Source organism: Mesocricetus auratus, unplaced genomic scaffold, assembly GCF_017639785.1.
Source record: "Mesocricetus auratus isolate SY011 unplaced genomic scaffold, BCM_Maur_2.0 Super-Scaffold_100015, whole genome shotgun sequence".
Classification (NCBI taxonomy): Eukaryota; Metazoa; Chordata; class Mammalia; order Rodentia; family Cricetidae; genus Mesocricetus; species Mesocricetus auratus.
In genome coordinates, this window is record NW_024429198.1 from 45,672,960 (window position 1) to 45,700,525 (window position 27,566).

Here is a 27,566-nt window from a genome sequence, read left to right on the forward strand (position 1 = left end):
AGGAATCACAAAACAGGAAAGCATGATCCTTCTCTTGTTGGAAAGAAAATGAGCCTATATATTAATATATCTGTCCATTATATGTCAAAAATCAAGCAAGAAAAGCCTACCAGATTTTTAAAAGTTGTCTTTTATGTGATAAAGTTATATAAAATGCCCACTGTTATGTGATTTATCTTTTTTTGTTGTCGTTGTTGTTGTTTTGTTTTTTGAGACAGGGTTTCTCTGTAGTTTTGGAGCCTGTCCTGTTATGTAGACCAGGCTGGCCTCAAACTCAGAGATTCACCTGTCTCTGGCTCCCGAGAGCTGAGATCAAGCCTATGCGCCACCCCTGTCTGGCACTTGTTAATGTTTTATTTAATGTGGAAGAAAAGGCAGCAGTCTGAACATACAGATTCCACGGTGGTGTCTAAGAACATTACTGTTGAAAATGAAGAATTTCAGAAGAGAAGATTCCTTCAAATCCAAGGTATTCTGTGAAAAGGAGGAGTCACGAAGGCCCTTACTGACACACTTATGACAACATGACAGTGTTGGCCTCTGCTTCTGAGAAGGCATACAGACAGCAGATGAACTGGGTCACCGCACAAGGAGCACATGACTGGACTCTGCCCTTTGCCTTGCAAGTTCATCAAAGCCCCAACAGTGGCCAGCAAAACAGGCTACAGAACAGTGCGAACAGCTGCACACATGGACTAGCACACTTGATTATTCTGAAAAGTCTTACAACGGCTATGCTACTCTTGTTAAGATTTTGTGTGATGCTGTAATATTTATTCATTAGAATTCATTTAATAAAATGAAAGTTTTACCTTGTTTCTGTATGAAATGTCAACTTTGGTTGAAAAGCTACTGGTAAAGTTATTGTTCTTACTAGGTACCAAAGGAGTAAGGAAATCTTTGTCACCACCAATTAAAAACTTTTACGAAATAGGACTGTTATAAGACAATTAAACCTTGCAAATGCACCAGTCTCCAGGAGGAAAGTCCTAGAGGAAATTCTGCTTATTAAAATTGCAATTTTAGTTTCCATTAAAGGAGAATAAGACAACAGAAGATGGGATGGCAAGACAAATTATTTCTTAATGTCAGTTGAGCTCATTTCAAATGAGATAACGTATCTCCACCAGGTTGGGATCAGCACAATTTTGTCTCCTCAACTCATTTATCTAATTCAGTCATCTTGATTATAGCCTCATGGACTTCATTTTCAGAGAAAGAATTCGCAACAAACAGCCTACACAACACACTGATTACTGAACAGTTAATTCTAATTAACTTGGGCATGGCAAGAGAATTTTGATCAAGTCCTAGAATACAAATATAGTCTATTTGTACTGAACTAACTTACATAAAAACCCAGAGTATAGTCTCCAGACAAAACAGTAGAGTCAAAGAGATCTAATTTAAAGAAACAAATGAGAAAATTAAAATCACAAATAATTTATTCTTTCGTTAGAGTTGATACAGTTTTAAATAGCAACAAAGCACACAGTGGTGGAGGACCTGGCACAGAACCTGTCAGCATTTCAGTCAAAATAAGGCCTCCCATGCCTTATCTGCGCACGCCTGATGCCTATTCCTACTGACCGAGTTATTCTGACCTTAAAACACATGCACTCACTCACACAGACAGAGTGAACCCTCCTTTGATGACAGTATGCTGAGAAAGGTGTGCTCTGTTTCTTCGAATTTGTGGTACCCTTCTGTTCTGTCTCCAGCTAGAAGGGGCAAAACCAAATTCAATTACAAAGACTATGCCCTATTCCCTGGGTACAGACAACTGTGAGGACACAGCAGCTTACCTCTGGGCTAGATGTTTCAAAGTCTGCTTGAACAGATGTGTTCAGAAGTCTCTCAGTGCACACTTTCCTGCCCAGTGCAATATCTGAATTGACCTAAAATAATCCATCTCAAATAATGATTGTGTATGTCATACTTAAAAACAAGGAACCGTAAAACGCTTTCCATAGAGATGAGAAATGCCCCATCAGAAGCATTTTCCTGTCACAGCAACTAAGATGAAGAGAAGAACATGAAGGCCCCCTTTACTCATATCCAATTAAGAAAATTCAAATATAAGCATGTAAAGTCTCTGGGACTACTCTTACTCTGCTCCATGAACCAATTATACCAATGTTTAAAAAAATCGTATCATCAGATCAACACTGAGTCAGTCCTCTTTGGTGTGGTTAGAATGTGTTGACAGTACTCACTAAACTCCCTGATACTCAAACAAGGTAAAAACCAATGCTTACTCCTTTTCAGTTATTGCTATTTTGAGAGGCTTCACACTTCACTTGCACGAACCTGCCAACGTTCACAGATGCAACATAATTATTGCCTTGCATTTGAAAACAGTATTAGAAATCATCTTTACAAAAAGGATTAATGCACAAAACTGAAAGGCTTAAAAAAAAGTCTTTGTACTCAAAAACTGTATCACAGTGCCCTTGCTAACCTGGTGGGTAAGAGATGTGGAATTCTATAAGAACTAAGTACATGTGGTATGCGTCTGTCTTTTCCCTCAGCTGTGTCTTCACTTAGCACACAACGGTCGAGCATCCACCACACTCCACATCTACAGCATCTCTGATTCTGCCCAGTGTGTAGTGTACCGCCTTGCATATTCATCACATGAAATAAACACAATATACAAAATATTGCTGCTGTAAAAAGTATACATCCCCCCCTTCCCCTAACAAAATAATCTGTGGAAAAAGTATGAGCCCCCTTCAACCTCCGTAAACATACAAAGCTGCTGACACCTTTCAGTTTGTGACAGTCCACTTGGAACACAGTTCCGAAATCGCTGCAAATGACTCTATGTCAATGCATTTTCTGTCCAATGTTGCCATCTAGAGTAGAAATGTGAAATCAGGTGTATTTGGTAGCTACTAAAGCCTTTACAAACTAACCCACAATGGCTGCTTGCTGATAACACAGCCACTTATGAAAGGTTTTCCCCAAAGTAGGCGAAATGGAAAGTGTCTTCGCAGGGAGGTGTCCACAGGGCACAAGTTGTGACAGTATGGCTGCTAACAGATACTGGCTATTGGAATGTAAGGATATTTTCACTGCTGGTAATTTCCATATTGACCCTAAAAGATAAATTTAAAAACAGAATTAGAGAAGAGCTTTTCTAAGTTAGTTTAAGACAGAACATTACAAATGTAATTCACAACGTTATCATACCAGGAAAGCAACTATACATCCAGTAAGTCCAAACGTTTATGTGTTAGGTATTATCACTCTAACTTTCCTGATATTATGTTCAACTGCAAATGAACCTTACAGTCTAAATTACAGACAGGATTAGTACTTCAAGGCCAGACCTGGTGGCACACACCTGTAACTCTAGGATTGGGGGGCTGGGGAAGGGGAGGGCAGGGCGAGCAGGTAGATCTAATGGCCAGTGGAGTCAAAATGAGTTCTGGGTTCTGTGAAACACAGGCATATACATAACTAAACAGCAAAACATTCTAAAAGGGAAACTGACGGTGTCCTGTAGTTCAGTGTTCAACGTTACAGAACCTAAGCCCAACACTGAACTCAAGTTCCAACTCTGCTGCTACCTTTGTCCTTGCCTAAAATACCCGGAGACTCAGTATCCTCACCCAAGAACCGAGAAAGTATGAGCTATAGCTCAAGATCACCATTTCCTTTCCATCCAGGGCTGTACTATTATGACCCTAACAAGACAGGACATGAGAACGGGTTTTCACAGTGAGTAGGGTGACATGGTTTATGTCTGCAGTCCAGGCGACTATGGAGGCCAGAGGGCTGCGTCAGTCTAGCAGTTTGAGACCAAGAATATGGTGAACCTTGTCTCAAAATAAGTTACCTTATTAACTGATTAATTGTAACACAATAAGTCTCGACGCTGGTGAAGAATATTCCCTGTGCATGTGTGAAGTTGGATACTAAAGGTAGAAGTTTATTGTACACAATCGTTGGGAAGGAGCCTGGTGAGAAGGCTCAGCAGGCTTGCCATGAGGCCTGAGACTGAGTTCGGGATCCTGAGTTGGAAGGAGAGAGTAACTCCCACAATGGTCTGATCGCCACAGGTGTGCCACGGTGCCAGTCTGCCCGTGAGAGTGCACACACCAGGAAATGTGTAACAAGATTTTTGTTTCTTTTCTCTCTATCTAGAAGACCTTATTCATTTATTCCCGCTACATTCACTAACAGTTTCCAGAGGCTCGTCTAATTGGCTTTTCCCATCTGAGATTGCTGTCCTGTGTTGTCCGTACAGTGGTCCTGAGTACAAGTGCTTCTTGTGTTTTGTGTGACTGGTGGGTACAGGCCAGGAGGCAAACCTATCTGGGCTGGGAAAGCGCTTGGCTTTGTCAACAGTGCAGGCTCCCAGTGCTCTCTAATGCCCTCCCTCAGTGTAAGCTCTGGAAAGCCGTCACATGGGCTGTTCTATCGCACTGACTGCTGTGACCTAGGAGGTAATGACACCTGCTAACTGTCTAGATCCAGGCTGAAGTGCTGAAGGAGCCAATAGTCTGGCGTTACTCATCCACCATGTGACTTCCACACTCAGGGATTTAGATGAAAAAAACAAATGCCTGTGTCCACACACTTAGACCTGGCTGCCAGGTACCTTAACTGAAATGGTAGAAAGCCTTATCACAAAATACTAGTTATAAGAATTGCTTATAATCACAAATGAGCAAATATCAAAACAATTACTGCCAATAAGAAAAGTCCTGCTGCCGAGTGTGATGATGAGCTGGTCTGCTTCCAGGACTCATAAACAGAAGGAGAGCCTTACCACAAGTTGTCCTTGACCTCCACACATTGTTGCAGGAGCATGTGTGTGCGTGCACACACACATACACAAAACAATAAATAAATTTAAACTATGTAAAAAGGTAAAGAAGTCAGATAACATGTAAGTTTCCCTTCTCTCCTATAGTGACAGGAAGCCTATCAGTGGACTCTAGGGAGGGGACGGATACAGCAGGAGGTTTAAAAAGTAGCATGGGAAATTTGGGGCATACTGAATACTTCATTATTTTTGTTTTGATGATGACTTCATAGGCATATATAGCTAAAATATATTACACTATACAATTGTAATTAGTGGTTTGTTAAACAAAGAAAGCTATTTTGTTTGTTTTTGATTCAGTCAGATATAGAGCAGGCCTCCAACTCACTATGTACCCAAGGATGACCTTGAACTCATGATCCACTGTGTCTCAATCTCCCCCATACTCAGATTACAGGTGTCAGGTCCTACCCCTGCCTATTTCAAAATATAGCAAGGAAGACCAAGTAATCCACTTAGGCATTCACTACTGTAGCCATCTGACAAAGCAATTGGGAGGGACTGCAGGTAGAGGGAGTTTTAGGTAGAGGGAGCTGCAAACAAAACAGTTCTGAGGTAGCCTAATGTCTACCAGAAAAGCACGAGGCCAATGTGATCAAAGACCAGTAAGGAGGAAGCGACTCATGGTGTGAACCCACAGTGCTGAACTGTACGGGAGGAGACTAGAAAAAGTCGTCTTTCCTCAGTCAAAAACATAAGCTCATGACTCACCTTTGAAAATGTTGGGAATGTGGAATCAATCAAATTATCCAATTAGATTTTCATTTTTAAAACACTGCCTTAACTATTTATGTGTATGGCCCCACACACATGTATTCAGGGCACATGTGGCAGAGCTGGAACCACAGGTGACTTTGAGCCACTGACGTGATGCTGGAAATTGAGCATGGCTCCTCTGCCATTGCAGCAAGGGCTTTAACAGTGAGCCATCTCCCTAGTACCCTCAGCAGATCTTACGTCAACTCAAATATTCAAGAATGATTTCACTATCCACACTTTGGCTCAGCAGTTAAGAGCACTGCTGAGGACCTGGGTTCAATTCCCAGCATCATATGGCAGGTCTCAGCTGTCTGCAACTCCAGTCCCAGGGAACCTAGAGCATTCTTCTGACCTTCACAGGCACTGCACACACATGGTGCATAGACACACACGTGGGCAAAACACCTGTACACACAATATAAGCCAAAAAATAAACCTTAGTGTATGCCCTCTCCCGCCCTGCCCAGCTTAGAAGCAGGCACGGCTTCTGCCCGCACCTTTAGCCTTCCAGGTCAGTCTCTTGTACTCGTCTTTACTGAGGGAAGTGAAGTACAGCGGGCTGCAGGCGAGCGTGCCACAGGGCAGGAAGGGAGCCCGCCTTATGGCTCTAATGCTAGTTACTGTGGTGTCTGGGCTGTTCAAGTGAGACCTTCTACACTGGCCTCAGCTCCTCATTTAAAACTATACACACACAGTTCCATGTTCACAAGTCCCCGTATCAATGTCCTCCCCGAGAATCCACCTCACAAACCCACAACATTCCTGTAACACGTGAGCATGAGAAGGGGCATTCATATGAGCCTACAGCACATATTACAAGTCTGAGGAGTTTGATTAAAAAGAGAAAAACTTAGATGAATACTACTAGGTTCCAGGGAATCTTAGGATAAGATTCATTTCAACATCTGAAATCTAAGTGTAGAGAAAACATCTGAAATCTAAGCGTAGAGAATAAGCACTTGGTGACAGACTAAGCGGAGAAGTTCAAAAGCAAAGAGCTCTGACAGCAAAGTATGCAGGTGAGCTGCCCCTCCCGGGAGCTGAGAAACACATGGGCCCCGTGACTCTCAACAAACATGAGGGACTTCAGGAAACCACTGATGGACCGTGTCCCCAAGGTCAGAGAGCTGCTGTCTTGTTCAAGTAGCGGTTACTGAACTGTCCTGGCATTCTCAAACATTTTAAAGTATTTATGCTACTTGGAGTGGGACAGTGGCTAGCAAACAAGAGAAGGGGGCCATGCCAGAAATCCAGTTCCTGGAAGCTGGAAGTCGTAGAGCACGAGTTCAAAACCAGTTTGAACAACACAGGGAAATCTTGCCTCAAAAATCAGGAAAACAAACCAAAAACAACGTGCCTGGAGACGCAGAACAGTGTGGTGACTCCTAACTTACCTGGTCGTACCCGTAAGGCCTCTGCTGTGGTGGCTGGGGTGGTCCCGGCTGTGCGGCTCTGTAGCCCCCATACTGCTGACCTTGACCCTGAGGATAATTAGGATACTGAGGGCCTGGACCGCCTTGGGAAGGACCTGCAAGACAGTTCATACCATCAAATGCTCAGGTAAAGCTATAGTGAGTCTCCACAATTTCAGCAAGGATTTCAAATGAGATATAACTATATTCTTGTGTCAAAACTAAACAGGATACTTTAGCACCCTGACTTTCTCAGGGTGTGCTGTGAAGTAAATGTTAATGGTTGTAGTAAAAGAGAAAACATTGGAATGCTGCCTCAATGAAATGTGTGTGCTAAATGTATACACTGGGAGGTGGTAAGACCAACTCAAGACACAATAAACCAGGGCAACTCCATGATAAAACAAAGTAATTTCTACATCCATTTGTGAGTTAGCCAGTATAATCAAGAAGCAGGTCCAAATAATGACATAATTTCTGAATAACGGTGGGGAAATCAATGATGTTCCTAATTGTTTGACTAAATTTAAATTTGAAATTATCAAAAAAGTAGGATTACACCACCATCAATAAACTTATCTCCACAGTATTTTAAAACAAAAAGCCACAGCTGCATGTGAAAAACAGTAAGTTACTGTGAGGACTGGAGACAGGACTCAACACTTTAGGGCACTGCTGCTCTTGCAGAGGACACAGGTTTGTTTCCCAGCATCCTCGTGGCAGCTCACAACCATCTCCAACTTCAGTTCCGAGGGATCCCCTGCCCTCTCCTAACCTCCTGAAAATACCAGACATGCACATGGTACACATTCATACACGCAGGCAAAACACTCATCCCCATGTAATATAACTAAATAAATCTTAGAAGAAAACTACACTCTTAAGACTAATCACTGTTAACACCTTAACTTCACCCATAAACCAACGACAAACAGAGGCAGCAGAGGACTGATCCCACCTGCTCAGCAGGCGCTTCTGCTTTGGAAACTCAACCAGTGACTACTGGGAACAATGCTTTCTCAAGCAGAAGCTGACAGCTTGGACACTTCAATGTCTTCTCCTACAGCCACTTAAAACCCACCATAAAAACAATGACTGCAGAGAATGTCAGGAGAGAATAATCAATTTTCAACTTCAAATAAATTCTACCAGATAATTCGATCACTGCAATTTCAGTAATTAAAACTCTAAATTAGAAGGAAGTTTGACAAGGGAGGCCTATAAAGGAGCACAATGGGAAGGTCTCCTTTAGGGTTCCTGGTACTCAACAAAACAATATTTAATGAAAAATTTTGTCTTCTCCCAGTCAGTATATTTAGCTCATTTAGTAACATCGAACTTTCTTTCAACTGCAATAAAATTTATTTGAAATACAAAAGTCATGAAAAGGAAATGCCATTTAGGAAGGGCAAGAAAGATCTTTGGGAGGAGAAGAGAACCATGAACTACTTCTCATATATCTGTGATGAGACTCCTCTCCCTTGGGAAAAGGCAGAGGCCGCAGAGAGTGCTGTGCACACGGTGAGTAGTCAAGGGAGTCGTGGCCTCAGCTAGGGCTCCTACTTCTCACCATGAGCAAAGATGGTGTCAGAAAACCGACCACCAACAGGCTGAAGTCATTCGTCACTCCTGGGAAAGGAGGTCACATTCCACCGCCAAGCAACTGCTGCGCCATGCCCACCTCGTTCTCTGTATGCAAAAGGGTGGAAGCAGCCTAATTCAAGACACACACAGACAGTGCATAGCCCAGTAAAGTGACTTAGACTCGGACGTTCCAATAGACTCTTTGGTGTTGGAAGTATTAAGAGATTAAATCCAGGGCCTGTGCACCTCGGGCAGAGCGAGCAGACAAAGCTATGAATAGTTCATAGGAAACACAGCTGTATTTTCCCCTAAACTCTGTATGATGCACACATTCGGTAAATACACTCCCTCAGATGTGTGTAAAGTGCTTTCACTGAAAGGACACATCTTTATGGATTTGAGTCATCCTTGCCTTTGCACTAAAAAGGTAATTTTCCACTGAGAGTTACTTGTATACCTACTTATCATTTAGCTAAGCTCATACAAAGTTACTTCTTTTCATATATGTCCAACAGACCCACAAATTCATGTCACCTTACCGTTAAGTTGTCTTTAGTCTGTGTGCTTTCTGAATGGATTATTAATTTGCCTAAGGGGAACACCTGTATGTTTGTGTCTGTGTTTATAGCGTGTGTTCGCATATGTGTGTGCTCATGATAAATCTCTGCTTTCTATTCTGAGGTAGACGCTCACTAACTGATTCCTTGAGTAAACCTAACTGGCTGGTGGCAATGCTGCCCAAGGGCCCTCCTGTCCCCGCCTCTCCAGTGCCCTCAGGAAGGATGGGTACTCTTAGGTGGGTGCTGGGGATCCGACTCAAATCCTCATGCTTGTGTGGTACTTTACCAACTCAGTTATTTCCCCATGCCTTTAAAAGAAACATTCTAAACAAACATGTAATATTCACGGAACTAAAACAACGCTTATAGAATTTTAAGGACTGGAGAGAGAGATTATTCACTGGGTATGGGGACTTGCCACCAGACCTGATAACCTGAGTTCAAGGACACATGTGGTGAAAAGAAAGAAGTGACTTCTACAGGTTATCCTACTTCTGCTGCACATGTTCTGTGTTCCATGTGTGCACACACGCACGCATGCACGCACACACGCGCGCGCGCGCACACACACAACCAATGCTTAAAAATTAAAATAAAATGGACGCTAAACATCACTTGTATATTGGTAGGAAAGTAGAAGAAAGTAGCTCTCACCATAGCCCTGCTGCTGCCCTGGGTAGCCCTGCTGCCCTGGGTACTGCTGCTGCTGGGGTGGGTACCCTTGCTGTGGAGGTGGTCCTTGATAAGCATCTTGCTGTTGGCTGTACTGTGAGTTTCCTACAATAGAAACGGAGAAGAGGAGAACAGAGCACTGAGAAGGCTGCCTAATTGATGGTTCTGCTTTTTCCTCTAAGATGCACAGCCAACAATACAAGAACAAACTGAAACGCCATATTGATTTTTAAAAGTTAACAAAACAAAGAAAAACTCAAACCAAACAGAAGGGTTTCGGCCAAACAAACTGCAGTTAAAGCCAATTGTGCAAGGTTGAACTGCAGCTTTCAGCGCCTCTGCCATACGAGCATTACAGTTACTGGAGCATCACAGTCCTAAGATCATGACTATGCTAAATAAAATAAAAAAGACAAAATTAAAGACAGCTACAAGAGCACACACTAGCTACACAAGATCAGCAAGCTGTTCCCCAAAGGCACTATGCTGAGATGTAAATAATACATATGTACAAACACACACGAGGGGTGGGGGTGGGAGGACCGGGGGAATCGATGGATGGATGTTCAAAGAGGAAATTTCCACGGAGCAAAAGAAGCATTTTTAAATGTTTTAGTGTTTTTACTGCTGTTAGAAATGACACATTGTGGTTACATTCTAAATATTTGTAAGGTTGTTTTGGGGCCCTGTAACTTTCCAGACAGCCAGCAACTAGTATTCTACAAGAGCTTCGCATGGGAAGACACTGTCCCATGCAAGAACTTCATCCCTGCAGAAGGGGTGTGCATGTGTGCGTGTGTGAAGGTATATAGATACCTCCTTCGTAGTAATGTTGTGAGGAATCCTCATAAGGCCTATCGTAGCCTTGCTCAGGGTACGACGGTTGCTGATAACCGTAATCATTATGACCTACATCAATTCGACAAGAGACAGGAAGAAACGTTAATGGCCACTGAGTGAAAACCCTACAATTACACTTTAAGATAAAACTGAAGAAAAGAAAGAAAAAGAAATGGAAATACATAAAAATAATTTTAATTGCATTAGCAAGTATTTACCAACGTGAATACTTTCAGTGAGATAACGTGCAAACTTTTTCAAAGCAAAGAGCAGTAGATTTAGATCTGTTATATTCATTCTCTTAACTTTGATAATCCTCACTGAGGGCAAAAAAAAAAACCCTTATATTCTATTTTTAAAAGAAAATAAGAACATTTAGGCCTCTTACATGTGGGTAAATCAAGTTAAATCAGAATGAACGAAGGATGCGATTATCATTTTATCAATCCCCTGTTCTGCTGGTCACCATTTCCACAGCGTGTGCTGGAAAACAGCACAAAGTCTAGAGGAGGTCCTTCAGGCTTTCCCCTGAAAGACTCTTTTAATACTCTTAACATTTCATTGCATCAAGTACAAGGGTTTTTCACAGTATTTTTAGATGCAAGGAAAAAAATTAAGATAGGGTCTCTCACCCTAGGTTCTTCAAACTCTAGGTAACACCAGGCTGGCCTCAAATACACAGGGATCCCCCCACCCCTGTCTGTGCAGCCCAAGTAAGAACACACTTCTTAATGCTGTCCTTTCAGGTAACTTAAGAAATAGTTCTAGAGTATCCTGAATAAATAAAAGCCTATAAAATATGTTAGAGAACACTTTAAGTTTTATGACACAGTAACTTTCACCAGTAGACTAGACCATTTTCTCAGTCTCTTAAGTTTCACTTCTTAAAACCATAGGAACTAATGTTTCAGTTGCTAAAACATGGTACTAATGTTCCAGGAGGGCCTAATTAGGAGGAAGGACTTCAGTTACAAATAAAGGTTATCCTCAGTGTGTTAGTGTTTGAAAGCCCCAAGCCACTTTAAGGGGTGGCCAGATGTGACCACCCAGCTTACCAGTGGCCTGTCAGAGATCTACAGTCCGCTGGGATCCAGGCATGGCCATGCCCTTAAGCACTATACAGCGCACTCAGGGTTTGCAATCTGAGAGCAAGACCTTATGGCTCACAAAGACCACAGCATTCACTGCCTGGCCCTTCGTGGGAAAACAGCCAGTTACTCACCCTGGTGTTTATGACAAGATTTTATCTTGACATGAAAACAGATACTTAATTTTGTCTAATAAAATATAATTGTTGACATAAATGGAGTACCCTGTACATGTCAAGACAAACATACTTACACACCTGTGAAAACATGATACCATTTAAATTAAAAACATACTAGCACAATTATAATAACTTTTAAGTTTTAATATTTGTAAAGGTAGTGTGTTTACTTTGAGTAGAAAGGTTTAAAACAAGACAAATTTCCCATTTGAGGAAATATTCAAGACCAAAAAACATCAATTCAACTTAATTGCTTAGGATATACTTTAAAGTTGATTTTAAAACTTCATTTATTCTCAGATTACTTATATTTACCAGGTAGATGTCACCTGTTAAATTTTTCTGTAAACATACTATTATCTTATTAAAGTTTTTAATTAAAAAGACTTAATGTATCTACATAGAAATAAGGAAAGAAAAAAACAACATTCTGAATATTTCATGGTAAGAAAATGAGATAAAAACACACTGCTCTGATCAGAACTACCTAGCTATACATCATTATTAAAAATGCCTACTGTGTGTGAAGTTCAACAGAGCTTGCCTGCTCTCTCTGCTTCATCGGGACCTCTGTGGTGACTGTCAGTGTCTAATGCAGATACACCTTCATGCTTCAAAACTGATGAAAATGCCTTTTCAACAAACCAAACTCCATCTGCATGCTGCCTTGCATTAGGTTCTAGACGAGGGGTCCTAACATTTTAGCCTCAAGTTTCCTTGCCATATAATTTACATTCAAAATAACAATGGAATTTACTATATAGACCAACATTTTGGCCAACCATTTCATTATAAGAAAAATAATTATGTAATATAGCCAGTTCTGTATGTTTAGATAATCTTTTTAACATTAAAATACAACATTTTCAAACATAAAAGATTTGTAAAATGCACAGTAAAAATCTGCTTGTGTACCTGGGTCATCACTGTATGAACTTCCTTAGTGTGTAGTACTTCCTCGGTAGAGACAACTTCTCATGATTCATCTTCCCTTTGGAAGGGGCCGGGGGAAGTCCCTAAACTACAACTCCAAACGCCGTGTTTATTTAGTACTAGTCAGTGCACCTGTCTATGACTGTGTTGTGGACATCTTTTCTCAAGGCAAAACATAACACAGTTCATTCACAAGAGTGTACATTCAATTAAATGAAAAATATTCAGGAATTATATTCTCTATAGTTCTGGAGACCCATATTCGTTACGCCAAAGGGTGAAACTTCATAGCATGTGAGTTAAATCTCTATAAAGATATTACAAAAAAGAAAAAAATCAGTAACATTTGTTCTGGGTTCAAATGAACAATCCTGAATATAAAAGGATCTTCCTTTTACATGAGAAAAAAATTATAGTGACAGAATGCAACTCTTGATGGTACTAACAGTAACTATATATATATATACCTTGAATTAATTACAAACAAATACGCTTACTGTTGGTACTGTAGAATACCCAAGTGTCTCTAAAAGAAGAAACAAGTGGTAGTTTCTTCACCTTTCATTAAAAGGCTGTGAAATGCTGTCTACATCAATACTGGGCAGGGATAGAAGACGGGAAGGTTAGCATTAGGAGAGATTACCATCAGGGTAATACTGCTGGTTCATGCCTTCTGGAGGACCTTGTCCACCATGACTGTATTGGTCCCCATAATAGTCTTCCTGGCCTGAGAACTGCTGTGGTGGGCCTGAAAAACCACAACCAGTCAAGACGTAAATCATTTGTTCTCTATGTCATCATAGGCGTTTTCTAATCTCATGCTATTGAGACTACTTCTCAGCTGTAGACTCCCCTGCAATACTCTGGCCCTTCTGATGCTTTCAATTATTTCCACACACATTTACATATACACACAGCAGGTCCACAAGTCACATCTACAAAGTTATTATAAGACCATACAAACAATATCAAACAATACCAACTCAGACTACCAACCTCTTCAGAAGGGGCTGAAGCTGGTAGGAAACTCCTTTCTTTTTACTTTATAGTATTAGAGTACTTGGAAGTAAAACTGACTATGTTCTTGGTCATAAATTTAGTAGCTTCTTTAAAGGGGGGGGCATTTTCTGTTGTAAATGAATAAATTTTGATAGAAAACTCTATGATGTGGTATTTTCCTAGCAAATAACAGACAAAAGGAAGCTGTGTGCCAGGAAACGCCTATGCCTCATGACCTTCTGTACCCTAAACCCTGATACCTTAGGGAATGTGGGGGGAATCCAAAAATAGCCCTGATTTACCTAGATAAAAAGTTCATTAAAATGTAAAGCCTTTCAATGACTGTTATTGACATTAAGCAAGGAACATTCCAAATGGCCTCTCACCCTGCTGTGGTGGTCTATATGGAGGCATCTGTCTCTGGCCCATCATGTGATTGCCTTGGTTAACTTGGCCCATCATGCCCATGGGGGGCTGCTGTCCTTGGTAGTGCTGCCCACCTCCAGGTGGCATGTTGTATTGCTGAGAAGGAGGTTGCTGATGCATCATGGGACCTGAGGACATGTAAAACATTAACACACAGTATTCTAGTACACTTCAACATCCTAAGATAGATGCAAGAATATCTTACAATATAATACACAAAATGTGCAATCAAACAAGGAAAGCTGATTTCAAGTATAAATGAGTCTTCCATAAAGCTCACATGCCCAAATTCATATGCCAGTAAGGAAAACAAGCAAGTCTCAGGTCCATGTGAAGTCATTTTATAAAAGTCAAAATGGAGATAAATACCCTCTTCCTGAACATATGCATTTTATACCTTATTATCTATACCACTCTCTTGACAAAAATATCTTACTACAGTGTAAGAAAAGCTATGAAACATAAATTCCACAAATGTTCAATATCAAATCAGTGTTCAAACCAACAAAAGAAACCAAACTTCTGGGTTTCCATTTCACTCGTTTCTGCAGAGGGGAGGACAAAGATTTATTTGCTTGTGTGTATGTGAGCTTTCATGATTTATGCACATCACAGGCATCAGGAGCCAAATGAGGCTTAAAGAAGGCATCAGATCACCTAGAGCAGGAGTTACAGGTGGTTGTGAGCTGCCCAGTATGAATGCTGGGAACTGAAATTAGGTCCTCTGTGAGAGCAGCAAGCATTGACCACTGAGCCATCTCTCGGACCCTACCCTTTCATTCTTTTCAATAGACATTTATTCAATAGTGGTAGGTAGAAACCTATAAAAGCACTTCATAAACAGATAATTTGAATTTTATAAACTTCAATTTGAGGACAAATTTTCAAAAACACCTTTCCTCTTCCCAAATCTTTTACAAGCTTTATAAACTTGAAATCAACGGACTACAATGTTTTTTTAAAATTATTTTGTGTATATGGGTGGTATGCCTGCATGTGTATGCATGCCCAAAGACGCCATATTGAGAACTGAACCAGAGTCCTTTCCAAGAACATCCAAGGCATCTCTCCATCCTCCAGGACTGCAGTGCTTCTTAATAAACAACTAAAACCCTCTCACTCCTCTCCTTGTCTCCCCTCCCTAAAAACTACCAGGAGAGGGAATGTAAGGTTTCTCCCAAGTGAGAAGACAGGGGAAGCCAAAGCTCCCAATGCTGCAATACACACAGTAAAGATACCCTATAATCAGCAGGGGCCATCACATCCCATGCCACCACCATCAGGGTAAGCCACTATTAAGTGAAAGACCTGTATGACAACAACTTCAAGTCTTTAAAGAAAGAAATTAAACACGATGTCAGAAAATGGAAGGATTTCCCATTCTCTTGGATAGGTCGGATCAACAAGAGTAAAAATGGCAATCTTACCAAAAGCAATCTACAGATTCAATGCAATACCCAGCAAAATTCTTCACAGACCTTGAAAGAACAATACTCAACTTCATATGGAAAAACAAAAACCCAGGATAGCCAAAACAATCCTGTACAATAAGGATCATCTGGGGACATCACCATCCCTGACTTCAAGCTCTTCTCTAGAAATATAGTAATGAAAACAGCTTGGTGTTGGCATAAAAACAGACAGCTAGACCAATGGAATTGAATCGAAGACACCGATATCAACCCACACACCTATGAACACCTAATTTTTGACAAAGAAGCTAAAACTTTAAAGTGGAAAAAGAAAACAAATGGTGCTGGTGTAACTGGCTGTCAACATGTAGAAGAATGCAAATAGATCCATATCTATTGCCGTTTACAAACTCAAGTCCAAATGGATCAAAGACCTCAATATAAATCCAACCACAATGAACCTCATACAGGAGAAAGTGGGAAGTACATTTGAATGCATAGGCACAGGAGACTAGTTCCTAAATAGAACACTAGTAGCACAGACACTAAGAGCAACAATTAATAAATGGGACCTCCTGAAACTGAGAAGCTTCTGTAAAGCAACAAAACAGCTCCCTACACACTGGGAAAAGATCTTCACCAATCCCACATCTGACAATGGACTGACCTCCAAAATATACAAAAAATTCAAGAAGCTAGACATCAAACTACCAAATAATCCAATTTTAAAATGGGGTACATAGACCTAAACAGAGAATTCTCAACAGAACAATCTAAAATGGTGGAAAGACACTGAAGGAAATACTCAACATCCTTAGCCATCAGGGAAATGCAAATCAAAACCACTCTGAGATGCCATCTTACACTGATCAGAATGGCTAAGATCAAAAATACCAATGACAGTTTATGCTGGAGAAGATGTGAAGAAAGGGGAACATTCTTCCATTGCTGGTGGGAGTGCAAACTTGTACAGCCGCTATGGAAACCAGTATGGTGATTTCTCAGAAAATTATGAATCAACCTACCTCAAGACCCTGCAAAACTACTGTTGGGCATATACCCTAAGGAGGCACATTCACAACACAAGGACATTTGCTCAACTATGTTCATAGCAACATTATTTGTAATAGCCAAATCTTGGAAACAACCTAGATGCCCCTCAACTGAAGAATAAAGAAAATGTGGTATATTTATACAATGGAGTACTATTCAGTGGTAAAAAACAATGACATCCTAAAATTTGCAGGCAAATGGACAGAACTAGGAAAAATCATCCTGAGTGAGGTAACCCAGACCCAGAAAGACAAATACAGTATGTACTCACTCATAAGTGGATACCAGACATAAAGCAAAAGATATCCAGCCTACAATCCACAACCCCAAAGAAGCTAGAACCCTCTTCCAGAAACAGATGGAAGCAGTTGCAGAAATCCAAAACTAACCAACCAATGGATCACGCTCCTAGAGTACAATCAAAGTGAGGGAGGAGTGATAACATGAACAAAATAGTCAAGACCATAATGGGGAAACTCCCAGAATCAGCTGACCTGAGCTAGTGAGAGATCACTGACTCAGGACTGACAAATGGGGAACCTGAGTAAGACTGAACTAGACTCCCTTAATATAGGTGACAATGGTGTGACTGAGACAATATATGAGGCCCCTGGCAGTCCAAGAACTAACTCTAATGCACAACTGACTTAGTGGAGCCCATTCTATATGGAGAGACACCTTGCCCAGACTAGACATAGGGTGTGGGGGTGGAGAGGTGCCTTGGTCCTGCCTCAACGAGATGATGGGATAAACTTAGTAGACTTCCTATGGGAGGCCTTACCCTCTCCATAGAGCAGATGGTAAGTGGAGAGGAGTAGGGGGAGCAGGAGGAAAGGAGGGAGGGGGAACAGGGATTGGCATGTAAAAACTAAATTAATTTAAAAAAATAGGGGAAAAAAAGAATTAAGGGTCATCGCAAGATATCTAAGAAGCTGGAGCTACAGCCTGGGCTACAAGCAAGGACAGAGATATATGAGGCTTAGAAGGAGGAGAAGGGGAAAATGGTGTAATTATTTTACAATTTCAAAAAAACAACAGCTGATGGATGACAATACCACAGAAGGATGTTGGGTTTTAATGTTATGTAAAAAGATGCATAGCTAACTAGCTAATCGTCACACACGTCACACATGATACAGTGTGATCAAAGCAAAACACAGCTTCCTAGTGTCTTGAACAAAGAATACAGATGGAAAAAATACACAATTATGTAATGAAAACTACCGAGATTTCTATGAACAGTCTAAGTATGCTACTGCACCTACAGGCATGCATACAGAATAATTTAAAACATGTATCAAATCTGGAGGTGATTCCTAGCTTCTGTTCTATGCTTTACACTGCTTCCAGGGTTTTTATATTTAACAGAGGCTAACTTTTATAACTAGAAAATGATACAACAAAATATGTGGTCTGAACTACAATTTAAAGGCTACAGTAGCCCTCAAACTCTTTACCTCAGGAACCCCAGTACCAGCAGTATTCTTAAGACTTACCAGTCTTGGTGGTGAGGAAGAACAAAGATAAATGATTCAGTCACTCGAAACACATTCCCATGGAATACTTCAAGTAACTCTTTTTGTTTGTCAATTTTTATTCTCAAAATTTAGTGAGTGAACCATGACTCGGGATCTGCCCCCCCACTGCAGTGAGGCCAGTGCTGAAAACAGTCTCCCATAATCCCATATACTACAATTATTTTAATTTCTGAATTAGAAGTCCTACAATTCCTAAACTTGGTTTGGATTTGGAGTCACGGAGCAGGAGTCATAACTAGAGATGTAGATTAATCATGTGGGTAATCTATACTCAAGTTCACCTAACAGAGCCAAGGGCACAGGTACACTGTGTGCATTTTCTCACATCCCTGCAGGTGAGTGATGCCTGCTGACACTCAGACAGGCGACAGGAGAGGCGTCCCCAGCGGCCCTTCAGGGTGCCGCCCATGCACTTTCTGTTCTCGGTGATGAGCGTCTGCAGAGTGCAGAATGGCATTCAGGAGAGTTCCCCAAATTCTTCCAAAAAAATCACGAAACCCAACAGGGTTGGAAAGCCCTCAGATTTGCTCTCCACTCAGAAATGAGGAGTCTTAGTGACCAGAAATAAATTAAGAGGATATGGCTGCAACAAGACAACTGAAAAAAAGTCAGTTTTTATGTTCATTAATAATCTAAAAAGATTGAAAAACTTGACCAAATGGTTTCATATAAATTAGGCAAATGCGTACTGAATCACTTAATCTTTTATCACCATCATTAGTAATGAGAGAAATTGGGGGGGGGTCAAAGACTATTTTTTAAGATTATTTTATTTGTATTTTGCTGCACATATGTATCTATGCACCAGACTCCCTGGAACTGGAGTTATGGATGGCTGTGAACCATCATGCGGGTACTAAGAACAGAACTCAGGTCCTCTGCAAGAGCAGTCAGGGCTCATAACGGGGGCACCATCTTTACAGCCCTCCAGAGGACAATTTTGGAAGTCAGTTCTTCATGGGGAATGGTCTTCTGTGTATATGTTTGCTTATTGGCTGATGAATAAACCACTATTGGCCAATAGGGAAGCAAGATAGGTGGGACTAGGAATTGAGGAGGGTTCTGGGAAATGTAGTAAAGCGAAGTCACCATGTGATCCAGGCAGGAAGTGACATAGCATGACAGAATCAGTATATAAACAGGAGCAAGACAAGCAGGAAATAGCTCTAGTCTTTCTCTTCTCTACAGAGACGCTGAGCAGACATGATGTAGACTCCAAGGGAGTTAAGAGGCCTGGACTTTTTCTCCAGTAAGAAAAGGTCACGAGGAAATACATAGATTAGTAGTCATGGGTTAATAATTAAGTCAGAGCTAGCCTATAAGAAACCATAGCCATTGGCCAACAGTTTTATAGTAATAAAGCATCCACGTGTTTCTTTGGGGCAGAGAAGTGCAGTGGGACCTAAAGGCTTTTCTGTTCTAATCTGGCTATTCGCTGCTCTATTAGACATCTTCCCAGATTATGACATGACACTTAGTTCCAGTTCCTAGTCATGGAAGACAGACCTCATGACTTTAAGCACTGCGCCCTGCACTAAGCCGGTCGGAACAGTTCCCACAGTAGAGGATCTAAGTGATCGCGGGAGAACTTATCCCGACAAGAGTGAAACGAGATGGGGAAGCAGACAAGGGGCTACCTGCTATATATAAGACCGTTTCTTAAGCTAGAAGCTTAAGAAAAATCAACACTAAAGTTTGCTCAAAGAGAGCTCGGAGGAGGCTATTCTTCTGTAGCTATAGTTTAGCTGATCAGTTAAAAAAGAAGACTTTATTTTTCTCTATTTCTGTATATATAAAACTCAACCTTGCTGGGCACTGGTGGCACACGCCTTTAATCCCAGCACTCGGGAGGCAGAGGCAGGCGGACCTCTGTGAATTCGAGACCAGCCTGGTCTACAAGAGCTAGTTCCAGGACAGACTCCAAAGCCACAGAGAAACCCTATCTCAAACCACACCCCCCCCAAAAAGAAACCCAAAAAAACTCAACCTGAACTAAGACACCAATTACAAGACTATCACATATAAGCTGTTTTTAAAATTTCTAAAGCCAATATTGTTCCTAATATTCACTTCAATAACCACAAATATAGCAAAAAATATAATTAGTAAATAAACGGGTGAACTTTGGTTTTTTGTCTGTTTCTAATAGTCTTGTTCATACCACTAGCTAGGTACTAGTGAGCCTCCACAGCTAACTTGGACTTGAGGCAGATGTCAGGGCACCCAGCTTGGTGCAGATCTTTAAAATGATGGGTTTTTGTTGTTGTTGTTTTGGTCTTTGGAGACAGGGTTTCCTTGTATAGCTTTGCAGACCAGGCTGGCCTTGAACTCAGAGATCCACCTGCCTCTGCCTCCCAGTACTGGGATTAAAGGTATGTACCACCACCACCCTGCTTAAAATGATGTATTTTAACAATGTTTTTTTTAATGTTCTGTTACTTTAAAATTTTGCATCAATTTAAACTTTTTCACAAACTATTAAAAAGCTAAGGCCAGTTTTTACTCATGAGGTTCAACTAGAAAGGGGACCTCACGTGAGAGGGAGCTAGGGATCCTACAGGGAAAACAGGACTACAGTCTACATGGCAGGAAAGCAAGGCAGCCAGCCGGGGCTGGCCGCAAGGAGGGCAGGTGGCAGGTGGACAAGTTAGAACAAAGTATAATGAAACACATGTACGACAATTCCATAATGGAGTTCAGTACTTTACATGCTTGTTTATAAAATTAATCTCAATACTTTTTTAAAGAACTAAAAGTTCAAAGCGATTCCACAATTCTACCACACTGTCTTACTATCCTGCAAGGCCTCAGTATATCAGCATCAGTGGTTCGCAGACTATTTCTCTACTTCTTAAGCAATCTAAAAGATAAAGATGAACAGAGTATCTCACAGTAGATTTATTTCATATGGACTAGTAAAATTTTAATTTAACAGATTTGGGAGTTCATTTTTTCCCCATTAATTTAACATTCAAAGTAGAGATGTGGGAAGGCACAACAGAATTCTTATAGCAATTTACAAAGGGAGTTGGGGGCCATGAGCGTAACAGCTAAGAATGAATGCATGTAGACTCTGTCCTGCAGGTCTCATTTATAAACTACTGTTACTGGGGATGAGAGGGGCAGAGTGAGGTGTAGCTTGGTGATTGGATACTTATGCAGTATGTATGCACCTACAGGTACAACCCCAGCAAGAAAATCTAATAATCAGTCAGTTCAAACATCATCAACCACAAATATATTAGCAAATGATACAATACACTAGTTAACTGCCATTCAGTGTTCTCTCTCTCTCTCTCTCTCTCTCTCTCTCTCTCTCTCTCTCACACACACACACACACACACACACACACACACGCACACACACACTCACTCACTCACTCACTTACTTAAAAAAAACTTCATTTCTTTCCTGGTCTCAAACCCAGGGTGTTGCATGTACAAAATACTTATTCTACCAATGAGTTATATTCCTGGCCCCTAAACATAAGCTGAACCTCAGAATTCAGCAATATTTAGTTTCCATGACTCAAAAAAAAATTTAAAAACTGGTAGCACATGACTGTAACCCCAGAATTTAGAAGGCTGAGGAGCCTAAGTTTAAGGCGAGCCTGGTGACACATGGAAATCCTACCTCCAAACAACTTAACGGGCTAGAGAGGTGGCTCAGTAGTTAAGAGCACTTGTTCTTGCAAAGGAGCTGGGTTTGGTTCCCAGCATTCACAAGATGGCTCACCAACTATCCATTAGCTCCAGCTCCAGAGGGTGCCCTCTTCTGACCCCCAAAGACACCACACACACAACATAAATCTTAACAAAGCAACATCTGCCCCCAGAGGGAAAACAACAGCAAGTACCTTTAAACATTTTTCTGGTGCTTCCTGATACAAACATAAACACGTGAAACTACAGGGCTTGTCTAACAAAACAAAAGCAAAACAGAAAATGCAACCCATATTAAATTGACTTGGGAGCAGAACAGTACCAAGGGCTGGACCCAGGACTTTGGGTCCTATGAGAAATTTTAAGAGGTAAAAATGTTAAAAAGTTCCTTTCCATTTTTAGAAATTTTCAAGCTTTCTAAAAAAGGACTATCTACAAAGTTTTTATGTCTAAACAGAAAAAAATAAAATATGTAGCTTATTTTTATAAAATCTACAGTGTTTTATGATGAAACAACAACAAAGCCTTCTTAATGAAACTTTCATTTGCCAGACCAGCTTTTCATCCAACAGACCCAGATAACTAACTTGATCGCATCTAATCAAAATTATAGAAGTCCAGACTATATTTTGAAATTATAGTATTTCATCACAAATAATTTTAACACAACCAATTCTTCCTTCATCTGAGTATCTTTGAGTGATTTGATTTTTTTTCTATAATCAAGATCAAGGCTCACTACATTTTGTATATGAAATGACTTTAAGGTGGCAATGTGCCAAATGCTTTAACACAGCAATTAGCAGAACAGAGCGCCACTTACTGGTGTTTAGCGATTATTTACAAGATATTTAAAAGAGAAACATGGAAAACAATGTCACTAAGACTGATAATAATGTCATGCATCCCAATATGCTAAGTAGCTAGCTATGGGCACAGAGGCACCCACACCTTCAGAAGGGCTGTCTCTGCCTCAAAAACAGGAAAGTCACCAGAAGTGCCCCCAGCAAGTGAATAGGACTAGGCTGGTGACTTTTAAGATAGTGTGCTTGTGAAGGAAAACTGTACACTCCAGTGTTCTAATGTGAAAAAAAAAATGCTGCCTTATCCAGTGACCAGTATTATGAAACAATTCAACAACACAGAATTCCAAATAAATCCTACAAAGGGCAAACAATCTTGAAAAGGCAAATTGAGCAATTTAATTTCTAAACACAAAAAGACTCAAGGTGACTTCAACTCAATGTTGTTTTCTCATGAGCACAACTATGACTCACTTCACACTTTAGACAGAGACTGTCTTATGTCTTAAATCCCCCAAACAAGCCAACAAGGCCAGCCTGACTGCACAGTGGGAATTTATCTTTAAAAAGCCTGCCCTTCTCAACACAATGCCTTAAGAGTCAGCCAGAGACCCAGGGTAGTTGGTGCTACACAGTGTCCACTAGACATAATGGGAGACCTCAGTAATACAAGACTGGCATGCCACCAGCAGACACGCCAATACGCACAGAGGAAATCCCAAAGTCCAAAGAGCTAGAAGTAGTCAACGAGGAGAGGGGACAGAGAGAAGGGAGAGGGGAGAGGGAGGGGGAGGGAGGGAGAGGGAGGGGGAGAGAGAGAGAGAGAGAGAGAGAGAGAGAGAGAGAGAGAGAGAGAGAGAGAGAGAGAGAGAGAGAGAGAGAGAGAGAGAGAGAGAGAGAGAGAGAGATTGAGAAGAAATCAGGCTGCTCTGCATACAAGTTCCCAAATAAGTTATCTGATCCCAACTGGTTAGCCATAAACACAAGCAATGCTAAAAGGACTCAAGCTGTATATGCATGTGTGTATATATGTACACTCGTGCGCACACACATACCAGCAGTAATAATTAAGAAGGACATCATGAACTGGGGGAGGGGCATGAGTGGCGGGCACAGTTACCTTGATTCGGTTGCATATTCATGTTTGGTCTGGGACCGTAGTTTCCCATTGGTTGCCCTTGACTCATTGTCATCTGGTTCTGCACAGGCATGCTCTGGGATGATGGCACAGAATGGTTGTAGCCTCCCATGGAGCCATGGCTACTTGAAGGCATATTCATGGAACTGTTTGTCATGTTGAGCTGATTGGGTCCAGGTCCCTGCATTGGCATATGGTTAGGTCCTTCGAGGAGAAATGGTCAGAATGGAAAATGAGTTAAAGAGATGCACAGTACAAGTCTCTTTTCATTACTGTAGTAACAAACAGCCTAGCCAACAGGAAATAAGTGCAGTTTAAACAGGTATCTCCAACAAGGCACATGGTGATAATTTCCCAGATTTTTAGGGATGCTATTTTAGAGATGAAGCCAGGAACTGTCTGGGAGGAGGACAGAAGGAACACTAGCTTACTAGGACAGTAAGACTCAAGGACTAAGCCAGGCGGTGGTGGCGCACGCCTTTAATCCCAGCACTCGGGAGGCAGAGGCAGGCGGATCTCTGTGAGTTCGAGGCCGGGCTGGACTGACAGCCTCCAAAACAATACAGAGAAACCCTGTCTCGTAAAAACCAAAAAAAAAAAAAAAAAAAAAAAAAAAAAAAAGACTCAAGGACTAACCAAGTGTGTGGTGCTGGCATGCTGGCAGGCACAAGCAAACAGACCACAGGTAAACGCAGCACAGGAGCTTGAAAACATCGCAACAGGAGATGTAGCCAACGATAAACAAAGGTAACATTTATATCCATGGCAACAGAGTCAGAGCTCAGCAAAGAGGACAGGGTCAAATGGATGGCCATTTGGAAAAACATCTGGCTGGATCAGTACCTCATTCCTTCCACTAAAACTAATTTTATATGTATAAAAATTCAAATATTGGCGGAAAACAATGCATATACTTTGAAAATAATCTTGGAAAGGTAAAGCCTTAAGTATGCTTGAAAGCTCAGAGCCATAATAAATGGATAAATTTAGCTATATATAAACAAATTTGACGCATGCCTTTAATCCCAGCACTCAGGAGGCAGAGGCAGGATGATCTCTGTGAGTTCAAGACCAACCTGGTCTACAGAACTAGTTCCAAGACAGCCTCCAAAGCCACAGAGAAACCCTGCCTTGAAAAAAAATTTTGGGGCTGGAGAGATGGCTCGGCAGTTAAGAGCACTGACTGCTCTTCCAGAGGTCCTGAGTTCAAGTCCCAGCAACCACATGGTGGCTCACAGCCATCTGTAATGAGATCTGGTGCCCTCTTCTAGCATGCAGACATACATGGAGGCAGGATGTTGTATTCATAATAAATAAAATAAAAAAAATTTGAGCTTAACAAAAAAACTAAAAGAAAAAGGCTGGGGACTTGGCTCAGTTGGCAAAGTGCTTACCATGCAGGCATGAGGACCTGAGACAGACGGCCCACCTGTAGTCCCCGGGGTCCTGCTGGCCAGCTAGCCTAGCCCAGTCAGTGAGGTCTAGGACCTGTCTCAAACACTGACCCAGCACATTAGGAAGAAACACTTTCATACACTGCTGAAGGAATGCAAATCTAAGGTAAGTACTGTTTTCATACAGGGCACTTTGCAATGACCGGTTTTATGACAAGGAATATTGTGTAGCACAGACTGACCTCAAATCCTCTATGTAAACGATGACCTAGAACTGCTGAACCTCCTGCCTCTGCCTCTGATGGTTGGGATTACAGGCATTCTCCACTACACCCAGGTTGAAATGTACTTTACACCCATCATAAAATCTGCTTGTAATCCAATCACGTAAGTTCTGGGAATTTTACACATAGAAAGTTTCAGAGTACACATGTGTATGGATGCAAAAATGTATGCATGTGCACAGACATACAAAACACTAGAAACTTCATTTCCCCCACCAGGCAATGCCATGCAGGCTAGACACATCCATAAAGAAGGGTGGGAGGCTGGAGAGATGGCTCGGTAGCTAAAATGTACTGGCTGCTCTTCCACAGCACCCCAGCTTGATGCCCAGCCCCCACCACAGCCTACAGCTGTCCAACTATAGTCCCAGCTTGATACCCAGCCCCCACCACAGCCTACAGCTGTCCAACTATAGCCCCAGCAGATCCTAAGCTCTCTACTGGCTTCATCTGGTACCACCGATGCACGTGTTACAGACAAGCAATGCAAGCAAAGCATCTATACACTTAAAATAAAAAGATGGGACACGGCACCGCATTGAGACAGCTGTCTGTACACTGCATTGAAAGCTTATGCAGAGGGTGTTTTCTTGGGGAGAGGGAGGGGGCAGTGAGGAGGGGAAAGAAATCAGAAATTGCAGGAGCCCCTTTCCTTTCTACCCAGACCCAGACCCAGAACTAAACATCTGAAAAAGCAAGAGTAAAGAAACATCTGTGCCTTTTGATTTTGGTTCCATAGGTGTGTCAACTTACTTTTACTTTCTAGGCTTAGTAGAAATAAAAACAAGATTGTCACTAACAAATTGGTAAAATTTGAAGGAAGGAAGGAAGGAAGGAAGGAAGGAAGGAAGGAAGGAAGGAAGGAAGAAAGAAAGAAAGAAAGAAAGAAAGAAAGAAAGAAAGAAAGAAAGAAAGAAAGAAAGAAAATACACCTCTGACTGAGAGATTATTTGGCCAAGATCAGATGATGTAACTGGCCTTGAAATATAATGCTAGGGGCCAGCTGTGGTGGCATATGTCTTTAATTCCAGCACTTGGGAGACAGAGGTAGGTGAATCCCTGTGAGTTCAAGGTCAGCGTGGTCTACAGAGCAAGTTCCAGGACAGCCAAGACACAGAGAAACCCTGTCTTGAAACAAACAAACAATAGCAAAAAACTTACACTAGGAAATTAAAAACAAATGTAAGCAATATAAGCTATTGGCTTTCCAATCTCTCTCTTACACCAAACAGTAAACTTTCTCTGAAGACAGTAATGGGTATTTAGTATTCCAAACAACCTCACCATTGGTTGATAATCTTAGCTTATAAAAAGTTATTTATGGGCATGCATTAGCAGGTAAAGTGCTAACTTCTGTTCAAGCCTCTTGACCTAGTTCCCCACTTGGAATCTACACAATAAAACAGCCAGACAGGGTGGCGCACAGCTGAAAGCCCAGCACTGCTACAGGGACACGGAGAGAGACCGAAGAAAATCCACAGAAGCTAGTCTGCGTACACAGTGAGTAGTGGAAGGAGACAATGCCTCAGCAAGGTGGAGAGCCAACTCCTCAGCTTTCCTCTGACTCCACACACACCCATCCATAATAACAAGCATCTACAAGTGTTGAATGAAAAAGAACGTCTTTACATATAAACCAAGATGTCAGGTTAACAGTGATTGGACGCGTCACAGCTGTTCCCTTGCTCTTGGGCCTCAGTGTAATCTGCAAAGTACAAGTTCTAACCGAAGTTTCTATCAACACAAACTCACAGAGCTCCCAACTGGCTAACCTGGACTAGCACTGTACCGAAGTTCTAAAGCCATGTGCCCTAGAGAGCCACACAAGGACTTGGCAAGCAGCTTTCGCTCAACTACAGCCTAACTGCAAACTAAACAGTATGCCTATATTCCTCCTTCCATGCTGTTAGAGCCATCAATGCTGCGAACCTTAGCAGGACACAGAAGAGAACCAGAGAAACACCATTTACCTCCTGCATTATCAGCGAGCAT

The 27,566-nt window shown here is 41.5% G+C and overlaps 1 protein-coding gene across 5 annotated transcripts in view; it reads right to left on the minus strand.

Moving 5' to 3' along the window:
* Nucleotides 1–1,427: 1,427 nt before the first annotated feature.
* Nucleotides 1,428–27,566, minus strand: part of Ss18 (SS18 subunit of BAF chromatin remodeling complex) — a 60,403-nt gene continuing 34,264 nt past the window's right edge. For 3 of the 5 annotated variants that reach the window (XM_021234980.2, XM_005065362.4, XM_013124823.3), the window contains exons 5-11: nucleotides 23,879–24,100; nucleotides 14,250–14,417; nucleotides 13,508–13,612; nucleotides 10,641–10,733; nucleotides 9,807–9,929; nucleotides 6,991–7,124; nucleotides 1,428–3,101 (exon numbers count right to left, since the gene is read on the minus strand). In XM_021234980.2, coding sequence (XP_021090639.1) covers nucleotides 3,075–3,101; nucleotides 6,991–7,124; nucleotides 9,807–9,929; nucleotides 10,641–10,733; nucleotides 13,508–13,612; nucleotides 14,250–14,417; nucleotides 23,879–24,100 — 872 coding nt within the window. In that variant the 3' untranslated portion in view covers nucleotides 1,428–3,074. The remainder of the gene's footprint in view (nucleotides 3,102–6,990; nucleotides 7,125–9,806; nucleotides 9,930–10,640; nucleotides 10,734–13,507; nucleotides 13,613–14,249; nucleotides 14,418–23,878; nucleotides 24,101–27,566) is intronic. The other 2 variants (XM_005065363.4, XM_021234992.2) reach the window with 2 other exon arrangements.